Raw genomic sequence first — 11962 nt, 5'->3', positions numbered from 1 at the left:
AAACTGGAGGTACAACGGGTGAAGTCTGTAACTGCCGTGACAGAGTCCATGGTCTCTTTTAACTCGCCACTGAGCCTGGCACTCGGGAGGCTTTGGTGGATGTTTTTTCATTTTAAGGTCATCGCTGCTTTATGTGACTCACTAATAAAATGACTAATAAACCATCCACATTGCATTTTCATTTTCTTCTTTAAGCCTGCTCATTTTGTCACACGACTAAAAAGAAAACTGCTTTTCTGTTTTCAAGCCCGCCCCCTGCACAAAGTGTTCCAAAATTCAATTTGAATTCAACCCAAGTGGTGCAGGAGAGTGACGTCAGCAGCCTCCGTTCTTCTTCAGCCCCCAGTCTGACCGACCATGCTACGCATCTACGTTAGAGGTAAGATCGGGCCTAAAAAATCCAGCCCGACCCGACCCAGGCCCGCAGGCATTAAAGCCCGACCCAGCCCGAGCCCGACCAATTAACTTGATTTGCAGGCCCGAGCCCGAAGCAAACCCGAAATTTCAAGATTACGTTCACGAAATGTCCGCAAAGCCGTGCGCAAATCGTGCTCTTGCTCTGCGCCTCCTGTTTAGTGGTAGTTATATAGCAATTACCTTACAGCGCCGCCTTCTCTGTTTTATCCAAATTATTTATTTACAACAAGTATTCCTTAGTTTAGTATCCACACATCGTTTTAGTATACATTTTTATAAACATATATTTATTTAAAAAAAAGTCAGCGAGAGAGAAGCCCGAGCCCGACCCGACCCGACCCGAACGTAATGATTGACATTTTAGGCCCGACCCGACCCGAATTTCGGGCCGGGTCGGGCTCGGGCTCGGGCTAAAGATCTTACCTCTAATCTACGTTAGAGGGCGGCAGTGTGCATATTAGACGCTGGAGCAAGAGGAGAGAGTGAAGGCTGTGCTGGTAGCAGAGACTGTGGTACATGTTCTCAGAAACAGCAGGGAAATCACCACCATGTCCAGTTCTGTGCTGCGGTCAAGCCAGCCATGGTTACCGTTTGCTTGGTCAAATCAGCCGCACATTTCTTTCCAGTGTGCAAATGCTCTAACGTATCAGTGCTGGACCGTACGTAGACATCGCCCCCATATTGGATGTGACAGCTCAGCCCCGTGAACTAATACAACTTTATAAAGCTACTTCTACACTTTCACGCATGTAAAGATATACTCAGGGAACACAGAGGAACCAAAAACAATGCGTGTAATGTTCTCTGGTGATTACAAATGTAATCTATTCCAGGGTTTTCCCCAGAGGTTTTTAGTGTAGCGGCACACCATCATCTGGGTGGGACGGTCGCTATTGCCGGATGGTGCGAGAGACGGTTGCTATCGTCAGACAGGGGGACACTCCTCACCGTCAGGCGGGGGACGGACGGACGCTCGCTCGTCACCCTCACCCGCTACAAAGCAGCTACCATTGAAAATCAGCATAGCGGCACAGCGCCGCTGCTCCACCGTCTGGGGAGAACCCTGCTGTTCCGTATGTGTTCAGTCTACAGGTCGGCACCAAACCACAGGATGGATTTTTATAAATATTTAACTGTCATGTGTCATCACAGTAACAGCGTTACATACGTTAGCAACTGTAAACACTCATAAAAACATTACAAAGCCCATCCTATGGTTTGATGCCGACCTGTACATTGAACATATAAGGAGTAGATAACGTTTCGAATCATCAGAGAAACGTTACAGACATTGTTTTTGGAGACATTAACTTGTAGCACTTTATAGAAGGAGCTTTATAAAGTCGTATTAGTTCACGGGGCTGAGCTGCCACATCTGATATGTGGGCGACGTCTATGTACGGTCCAGCACTGGACATGGTGGTGATTTCCCTGCTGTTTCTGAGAACATGTACCACAGTCTCTGCTACCAGCACAGCCTTCACTCTCTCCTCTTGCTCCAGCGTCTAATATGCAACGGAGGCTGCTGACGTCACTCTGCTGCACCACTTGGGTTGAATTCAAATTGAATTTTGGAACACTTTGTGCAGGGGGCGAGCTTGAAAACAGAAAAGCAGTTTTCTTTTTAGTCGTGTGACAAAATGAGCAGGCTTAAAGAAGAAAATGAAAATGCAATTTGGATGATTTATTACTCATTTTATTTGTGAGTCAAAAAATGCAGCTATATTCTGAAAATAAAAAAGCATTTCTGTTCATATATTTTAATGTGAATTATGGAACAGATTCACCTACATACTGCTGTAGTTTCTTATCTTGAATTACAAAGTTTGAGTCTCCATGATTGTTATTAGTACTTTATTAAAAATAACTATATTATAAAACCAACATTGGTGCTGTTTATTCCCACAGCTGTCACATTTACGTCAGGATTACGGATTACGTTATTATAGACACAGATTAAATATTTAACTGTCATGTGTCATCACAGTAACAGAGTTACTCACATTGGCAGCTGTCATAAAAACATTATAAAATTCATCCTGTGGTTTGGTGCCGGCCTGTATACTGAACATATGAAGAGTAGTTAACGTTTACAATCATCAGAGAACTTTGTTGTTCTTGGTTCCTCTCTGTTTCCAGAATATATCTGTACGTGTGTGAATGTGTAAATGAGCGACATTAACTTACAGCACTTTGTAGAAGGAGCTTCATAAAGATCAGGATATGATCATTCTAATAACTTCTTTAGTGAGTTGGCCACAGCCCGCCAACTATTCAAAGTGGATTCTTTGGCACCATTGATTCTGGCAGTCGACATCTCCATGAATACAACGTCAAAAAAAGTGAGAATCCAGTGCTTGGAGGCAAGAGAGAGAGTGGGGAGGCTTCCACCGCAACGCGATCAGCTTCTTAGCAGCTGTGATACCAGCAAGTACTAACCGCCCTGCAGCCCTCGACAGACCCATCCCAGATAAGTCATTCAGTAACAGAACAGGAACTGTCACTGGGATAGTTACAGATGTCAAGTCTGATAGTTGAGAGGCCACCTTAGCCCAGAACTGTTCCACTGGTGGACACTCCCACATCATGTGAATGAAAATACCTGGAGAATTCAAATTGCAGAGGCTGCAAGATGGATCAGTTATCAGTTTCACTGTATATAGTCTACGTGGAGTGAGATAGGCTCTATGGACATAATTAAAGTGAATCTGTTGGTGATTCGGGTTGCGGGAAGCCTCCCTGATATTTGTCCACACCTGCTCCCAGTCAAAATCAGCATCCAGACTAGGGTGATCACTTCTCCATAACCTATCTAGTGGTAAGTCAGAATAAGAAGATGTCAGGAAAAAGGAGTATAATTTGGAAACCAAGCCGCTATTAACTCTTTGTGTTATAATCAATTTATAAAGAGGGTGAATAGATAAAGCTTGCTTTAGGGGAATACTGTGTGCATTATGAGCATGTCTTAGTTGTAAATAAAAAAAGAATGAGGAAGGCGGTAAGGCATAGGTGTCTCTCACATCTTGAAAGGAGTACTGTTACTCCAAGGAGATGTTGTGATGAGTCTGCCTCCGATCATAAGACTCTTATTGTGGAGTAGCCGAGAGAGCGTGTGCCACTTACAAGATATTTTACACAGGGATTCAACTGTGTGCCAGGTCTGGATAAGAAAGCAGACTATTGGACCAAAACGAAGCTTACATTGTAAGTCTCCTACAAACCCAGTAGGAGACAGAATCATCCCCATCACACATAGTGACAAATAAAACAAAAGGTGCAATCCGGGCAGTGGGCTATGAGTCTGCATGGGAAGCAAATAACTCAGAAAGTGTGCAACAAAACCAAAAAGATTGTTCGTTTATCAACAACCATGAGCCGGTTAGCGTGCGTCTTAATGTCTGTGAAGGATCCGACATGGCATTAGCAGCTAGGATTAGCCTGCAGTCCAGTCATGGCTCGCAACTTGTCAATAAACAAGTAGCATTGCGAAATAAGGGCATAATGCAGTTAGTTACCAACTAGATGTCTGTATCATCACAGCCCGTTCCAGGCGATCCTCTCAGCAGCAACGTGATATATTCCTCGGCTTTACTCGTGGATTGGAAGACTTCCACCGCACCAGCTTTGGATTTGATCTTGAGGGTAGCCGGGTACATCAGGAAAAACTCGATGCCATTAGCCCTGGCTTGATCCATGGTCATGGAGAAGGCCAAACGTTGCTTCAATGTATGGGCACTGTAGTGCGGTGAAAAACGTAGTTTCCGACCATGGATGATGGAAGGCTTCCTTCTTGCAGCGACGAGGATATCTTGTCTGAATGTGTACCGAAGGCAGGAGAAAATCAGAGTGCGGCTCTGCACGTTAGTAGCCCCAGTACCGTTGTCGATGCGGTGCGCCCTCATAATTTCTCGCCAAGAGAGGGAAACCACTCCGGCAGTTTCTGAGTGAGAAACTGGATAGCATTAGATCCCTCCATCCCTTGAGCCCATTGATCCTCACATTGCAGTTTCCAAATCAGTATCATGTTCAGCTAGCTTGCTGGAGTTAGCGCCCACATTAGCTTGCATCACGCTAATCTCCTTTCTTATTTTACCAATTTACTTTTTTTGCGATGTGAAGTCCGTCTGAATACCAGACACCTCGCCTTGCAGATTGTCGAGGCGTGCATCAAAACCAGCAAACCGGCTGTCCATACTAGCAATACGGGCGTCTATTTTTCCCAGCACGCCATCCACGCTGGTTACCTTGGATAGTACACTGTCCATTTTGGCTTCCAACTCGGTCATTGCGCCCTTACCCGATCTCAAAATCACCATCAGGCGAAGACTGCCCCATATAAAAACGTCACGGTTCTTTACGCCACGTAAAAATAATTTGCTGTTCCGGATAAAATCACTTAAACAGTCTTTATAAACAAAACTGTAAGCGATGGGTTGAGGAGCTGAAATCTACGCAGCCATCTTGTGCAGCCACTCGCCGGACACCCTGCTTACCACCTTGTCTCGCGATTTTCATGGTTTATTTTTAAAGGTAACTCTCCTCTGTTTCAGGTCACTTGCCCTTCCTTTTGTGTCACCGGTCTGACGTCTCCCCTGATCCCTGATTGTTTTCACCTGTTTCCAAGCCCCCTCATGTGTCTTAATAGTCCGCGTCTCCCTTTGTCCTGTTCTCGTATTTTGTTTGTGTACCTCCAGCTCTTGTCCACAGTCCTTGATTCCTGCCATGATCTATCACGTTTGTATTCTTGATTCTTTGTTTTCCTCTCAAGAAGAGTGATTTGTTGTTGTAATATTTCAGTTCAGGTTTGAAGTTTAGTTTATTTTGTTTTGTTTTTTTTCCCTCTTGGAGTGGTTTTGTTTTCATCATTTCTCAGCTCAGTTGTGAAGCATAGTTTAATTTTATAGCCATAGCCTTTTCCTCCTTTTAGAGCGTTTTTAATTATTATTTTCATAGTTCATTCCTCTATAGAGAAGGTGTCAGCCTTCCTTTTCCTCCAGTCTGGGTGATTTTCTGTTATATTTTGTTTTCTTCCTGTTTTCTTGTTTGCCAGAGTTATTAAGAGTTTCCATTGCCTATTTGTTTGTTGCTCTCTTAAAATAAGACAAGTGAATTTTCAGAATAAAAGCCTGATCAAAGTGTTCTTGCTCTGCATCTGAGTCCTCCTTTTAGTCCCGGTCTGACAATTGCTATATTTTGCACAGGTGATTATTTATTACTGCTTTTATTTACTCATTGCTGTATTGATTTATTTATAATTTAACCATTATGGTTACAACCTAAACAATGTTTACTGATTTGGTTTTTCCTTTTACTATTAAAAAACTATTGCTCCTGCCTGTTTCTGTTAGTAGGTGTCATCAGGTCTTGTGTGGGATCCCCCCCTCAGCTCCTTATGGTCCAACGATTATGCAGCTAGAGCTGAGCATATTTTGGTTGTCAGCTCAGCCATTCATCTGAACCCGACTGGAATGTAGTGTTGTGTCGGTTGCGGACATGTCGGTCAAGCAAAGGAATCTTTTCAGTGGCCGGGAGTGGAACTGAGTCACAGAGAACTGTCAGGACGTGATTCTCGTTCGCGCTGTGATTCAATTCTCGTTAACGTACTGTGCTGAAAATGTCGCTGTGTCACTCAGCCAGGGCAGAGGAGATGATTCACATTCAGTAATCGTACCGCTAAAATTAGCCCTGTGTTGCTAACATCCGTGTAGCATCATGTTAAGTGATTTTACTGTGCACAGAGGACACTTTGACTGTGTAATACATTTAGTGCATGTATACCACTCAGAGCAGCACTGCGTCTCCCGCGAATGATTGTGTACTATAATCCCTGAACACAGTAAGTGAATGTGAACCTCAGGGCTGAATTATTCACTGAGTGACGGATCGTTTGACTGCTTATCAGTTCAGGGAGTTGGAGAGCACTGAACGATTCTTTTGAACGGATCATTTTGATGCACGGGTTCTAGAGATTCAGTACAGTAAAAAGAACTGGCGTTCCCATCACTATTGGAATGCACCTGATTCCTCTGCAAGCTTCTCTCTTTTCTTTAGATGTCATTAGCCATTTCTGTCCCTTGTTTTCAAACACCTCTGGGTTAAGGGTTCCCTCCACTGGGCAGTGTTGATCGATTTCCGGCTAGCAATCATTTTTGATACTTCTGCAATCCCTTTAATGAGGGGGTTGCTTTTCTCTACCACGCCAACAGGGGTATTTGTTCTTTAAGTTCCAGAGCCCATCTTTAGCATTGTGAAATTATATCCTTTCACTTTCTTTTTCATAAACTCTTAGACACTATTAAAGGAAAGTTAATTTACCCTATCCAAGGAAGTCACCTTAATGGAATTTAATTGATTAGAGATTGTTACGTTACGATTGTTAGGTTGTTAGTTGTTATGACCAGTTCTGTATTTATGACCATGTTGTTTTCTGCTTTGTCCAACAGCTTGTAATTTCCCACCACATCCCTTTGACCTGCACCAACTCCTCTACTGTATACCCCTTCATTAAAAACCAACGGCTCTTTTAAAGCCACTTCAACACTGTCCTCTAACTGCTGCTCTCCCTCTCTCTCTCTCTCTCTCACTCACACACACACACGCACACACGCACGCACGCACACACACACACACACACACACACACACACTTAATTTCTGGAATCCCTGTTGTCTTGAAGTAAGTATTGTTATTCTATTTTTTTATTTAATCTTTCTTTGACCTCACTCTCTCTGACTGTCCAAAACACTCTGCCCTGTCCTTTTGTTTTTCCTGAGCTTGAAAGTGTCTGTAAACTCTTTACACCCCTTTGTCATTCTCTCTTTTTGTCTGACTATGCCTTCCTTCCTTCCTTACCAACATAGTGCTGAAATGGCTGCTCAGCAAGACACAGGGAAAGCAGAGGATGCTCTTTTCCTTGCAGACATGCTTCTGGCTCAAGTCAAAGTGAGTGTTTATTTGAAACAATAATCTTGCAGTATTGGGGATGATACTGACAGAGAGAGACCAAGAGAATGGCCAGTGTAGAGCACTTCACCTGCCCTGCATGTACCCCCAATATGCTTGCTCTTTGTGCAGATGGCAACAGGAAGCAGTACCGTTTTCGACAGTCAAGAGGGTTAGTTGTTTGTTTTTGTACAGTATTTTATGGAAGTACTGGAGTGATTTTGGGCTCTAAATAAATTTAAGCTCGAAACTCTTTAAATGTATAGCCTAGAAGATGTCTGAATTGTTTATTTATATTGTTATTTTTTAAGATTCTGCAGGTACCAGATGTGAAGACCAACACAGCCTTCAGAGATCCATTGAACAGATGTTTCTTGGTGTTCATCAAAAAAAAGCCAGCCTTTATAATCATACTGGTATGTTTATAACTTTCGTAATGTTTTTGATAGATATTTTACACTGTCAGATTTTTTCCGGAAAATAACAGTAAAAGTACTGGCAGCTCATTACACAGGACTTTGACCATTAATTAAAAAACGGAATTTTGCCATCAATTAACCAGTTTTAAAAAACACATTTTTACCATCAATTAACAATGAGCCACAGACAAAATAACAGGATATTTCCAGTTATTTAATGGTTTATCTCTTGTGAAATAGCAAGATATTTGTGGTCATTTAATGGTGTTTTTATAGTGGGGTATTTATAGTGAAATAAAAGATTTTCTGTAAATCTAATTTCAGTAATTGTGAAAAAAACAGGACATTATCCAGTATAAAATGGTCTTTATCCTACAGTAAAAAACAAAAAGAACAGGAAGCCATCAGTTATTTAATGGTTTATTTGTTTTTGATAAATCATCCTTCAAATCATCACAGAAGCAGTGCACATAAAACAGCCTGCCCACAAACTTACTGTAGATTGAATATTTTAAAACAGTACTTTGAATAATTTAAAACAGTACGACACTAACACTGAAGATAATTTGAAAACATGTACCAGTAAAACTGTAACATTTACAAATGAGCAGAAGCTTAAAGGGATATTAGGGTATAAGTTTAATCCATGTTCTAACACACCTTGACACCGAGTACGACCCCCTCCTCGAGAGATAAAGTTTGCGGACTGCTAGCTTACGTAGTTTTAGCATCCCCGACCACACAACAATACACTGCAGTAAATGGATCCAAGTATAAATCGCCATCAAAAAGCCACAAATAATGCTCAGAACAGCACCAAACTTCAGCAACATTAGAAACAGGGTCCCAGCACATATTTCAAGGCATCAAACATTTGATATCGTTGCCGGATTTGTCGGAAAAGATAAACAAAACTCATCACCTGAGAAGCCTCCTTCTTGTTGGGAAGCCCAGCAGTAACGATATTCACTGAGCTGCTGAACTCTACTGCACTTGGTAATCGACTCACAGGGCTTCACCACAACAAGCCTGCAGCTGGAGAGGTGAGTTTTGAGTCATAGTGATAGTAAGTAAAAAAAAAAAAAAGAATGCATGGCAATCCCATAAAACAAGTAAGCTTTGAAGAGTAACGGCTACTAAGGCTTCTAGAGAGTCAACTGTAGTGTCCAAGGTAGTGTCAATGGTAGAGTCCAAAACCTGTTCACTCCATTATTCAGAAAGAAAAAAGAAATAATAATAATGTGGAAAAATCCTCGTATTCCATATGGTACCTGCACTGAGGCATAATGGATTGGCTTCTGCAGTGTCATGCGGCGTAGCTGTCCAAGAACTTTTGCACGGGTAGATGTTCACCTGAAAACAAGTACAGTATTTTTAGCCAACAAATGTTTTCATATTTGAATTGAAAACACTGTTATTGGCTTTATTGAACAAAGACTATTACATTTTTTTCCTGAAACTGCACCAGGTTTTTTTTTTTATTGAAAAAAAAAGTGTTGCAGGTTACTTGAAATGAATTGCAGCATATTACAGTTTCACCAATGTTGTCTCTTTCACCTTCTCCCTTATTTTCTGCCCCTAAACTGCATCAGATTATGGCAAAATTCAAGATTAATTTAACGTTTTTATGTCAATTATGAGTAATGAACAATTATCTGAAAAAAAAAATACTGCACTGGCTGCAAAGAAAAATATTTTAAATAAATAAATCAGAAAATAAATACATTTTGATAAATATTCGCACAATATAACATTATGCTCTGCTCTGATGCCAGTCGGATAGTCAGTAGTAAAAATGAGTGCCGTATTTTGTCCGGACTACATGTGGCACTGGAGTATTAGTCGCATCTGTCACAAAATTCGCCATGAAGAGGAAAAAAACCCATACAAGTCGCTTCGGTCTGTAAGTCGCATTTATTTTTGAGACAATTAATAGGTCTCATATAATGGCCAGGGCTTGGGTACACAAACAAATAAAGGCCGGAACTACCAAACTGGGTTGAAAAAAAAAAAAAAGAAAAAAGGATAAAGAAAAACAACTCAGTCCTGGAACAAACTGACGGGGATTTGATCAGAATCTCCTTCAACTAGTGTTGACTGTCTGTTAAGACTGACGGGAGTGAAGCTGACCTCGTCCTCTGCTTCAGAGAGGGACAGCCTTGCACCGTCGGACCTGGGTCTCTGCTCCATGTCCAGAGCCAGGGACAGAGACAGACCAGCACACGTTGTGAAAATACTGGGAGTGAAATGAAGCGCTACGGCGCAACGGAGAGAGAGACCCAGGTCAGACGGCTCAGTAAGGAGAACAGCATGTGATGAGGATGACGATGAGCTACTGAATGAGGAGGGATTTAGAAATAAAAGCCTCCCTGCCGTCTTGTGGTCATAGATGACATAGCGTATATTTTTGATGTATGAGTCGTTTCTAAATATAGGTCGCATGGCCAGCAAAACTACTAAAAAAAGCGCGACTTATAGTCCGGAAAATATGGTAATGTTAATGTTCCTTTATATCACTGACGTGTTTTTTTTGTTTGTTTACGGCTGCTATGTTATTTATCTTTATGTTAGCTGTGGCTGCATATTCTTTACCCGTCTGCTCCGGTGAAATAAAGCCATATTTCCGCGCTCAGTAGGTTAAGTTTTCCAATGTGCTATTTTTAATGTGTCAACAATGGGACAACAGGCAGCTAACAGACCAACCTAGCTAAAGCTAACGTAGCTAGCAAGTCGTGAGACCATAGTGAAATACTTTACCGAACGTTAACTCTAATCCACTAACATAAACGTTTATATAATATTTATTTAATATTTTACCGAGAAAATCTCTCTTTGAAAGTTCAATCAATTGGCTTACCTTGACATGACAGTGAAGAGAGCCGAGTGAGACCTTGACAGACCTGCACTGACAGACGCACACTGAGGGAGGAGGGGGTTGCGTCATGACGTGTCACATGGTGGACAGAAAAATACTGTCAATTATACTGTAAACTCACAGATGATGACCAACTGACGAGTGATCTTTATCACGACAGACAGGCTCACATACAAAGCGGCTGTTTCTAATCTGGCAAACAATTAAACAATTGTTTGAATTTACAACAGAGTATAACTAACGTTAGTCTAACTTTGCGAACTACCATTAGTGCTAGCTAGCAAATATTAACGTGATGTCTGAGCCGTTGACTATTTTCCAAAATATAACTTTTCCAACTCATTTAGACCTACTGTTAATAAAACAGTTGCTTTATTATTGATTGATTTATACTTTATTGTTAATTAATTATTTGTTTCCTTACCACAAATGAAATGCTGACACCTGCAAACAATGGCCGCCAAGAGAGGTTGTTTGGGAGATGAGACAGCACTGCATCTCAGAAGGCTGGCGGAGAACATCCGGAGAATGATGTCAGACATGTCTTCTGGCAGAGACAGTGGTAAGAAGCTCACTCCTGGAATAATCCTGTTGATTTTGGTGACTCCATGACCTAACTCAATGGAAATGTTGGCATGCCTCTCTTTCACTTTTCCCTCCAGACAACTTAAGTGACGAGGGGCCTCATGGGCTACTGTGTCTTCTCCAGAAAAGGCTTGCTGATGTGAAGTTCCAAGTGGCAAGACTAAGTTACAGCCAGGCTTTAGGACCAAATGCTGCTTCTCTGCTGGAGGATTTGCCGGAGGAGCATAAAGAACAGTATGAGGGTTCAGATGACAGTGATTTTGAAGCTGTGCAAATTTGTCAGGGTGCTAGGCTGTCATCCCACTTCCTTGTTGTCTGGTGTGTGTGTGTGTGTGTGTGTGTGTGTGTGTGTGTGTGTGTGTGCGCGTGCGCCTGCCTGCCTGTGAATCTGGTGCTGGGTGTGGTCTAAAGTCTCCTGGTTAGATGACAAATACCCATAGTTGAGTCTTGAGTATAGTATTTCCTGTTATTACTGTTATTACCATGACAAGTAATGGAACTTTACCATGTCATTACTTCAGGTAGCTGTAAAACTATGTGTTGCAGTGCATGGAATGTAGTTCATTCAGAGGTGTTTTGTTTTTTTCTGTCTTGAAGATAAAATATGTATGTCAATGTGCAGTTGTTTGTCATTTCTCTGTCCAGCCGGAATCCTGTACGCACTGTGCATACTTGTTTTTGTGAAGGTGAAAAAAAAAAATTAAAGCAATTTGTGTTCTGTGTA

The 11962-nt window shown here is 41.7% G+C and overlaps 1 protein-coding gene and 1 pseudogene across 2 annotated transcripts; one reads left to right on the top strand and one right to left on the bottom strand.

Annotated features, from left to right (window-relative positions):
- The window catches only part of LOC119022774, a 27547-nt pseudogene extending 16338 nt beyond the window's left edge, over positions 1-11209 (bottom strand).
- Positions 6290-11962, top strand: LOC119022775. 2 transcript variants are annotated; one of them, XM_037104046.1, is made up of 6 exons: positions 6290-7092; positions 7278-7359; positions 7492-7531; positions 7671-7775; positions 11119-11215; positions 11316-11962. In XM_037104046.1, coding segments are annotated over exons 1-6 (657 nt in total). In that variant the 5' UTR covers positions 6290-7091; the 3' UTR covers positions 11648-11962. The 2 variants fall into 2 exon arrangements, with proteins under 2 accessions (XP_036959941.1, XP_036959940.1); XM_037104045.1 differs by having other exon boundaries at positions 6290-7359; positions 11123-11215.

The sequence above is a fragment of the Acanthopagrus latus genome, chromosome 7 (assembly GCF_904848185.1).
Source record: "Acanthopagrus latus isolate v.2019 chromosome 7, fAcaLat1.1, whole genome shotgun sequence".
Classification (NCBI taxonomy): Eukaryota; Metazoa; Chordata; class Actinopteri; order Spariformes; family Sparidae; genus Acanthopagrus; species Acanthopagrus latus.
This window is presented reverse-complemented; position numbering and strand designations above follow the sequence as displayed.

Bases quoted from the DNA above. Each gene is read 5' to 3' on its own strand.
- LOC119022775 (XM_037104045.1), top strand. From the start codon at position 7,249: ATGCCTTCCTTCCTTCCTTACCAACATAGTGCTGAAATGGCTGCTCAG. The intron at 7,532-7,670 runs GTTAGTTGTTTG...TTATTTTTTAAG, and splicing joins CGTTTTCGACAGTCAAGAGG to ATTCTGCAGGTACCAGATGT. The intron at 7,776-11,122 runs GTATGTTTATAA...CCGCCAAGAGAG, and splicing joins CAGCCTTTATAATCATACTG to GTTGTTTGGGAGATGAGACA.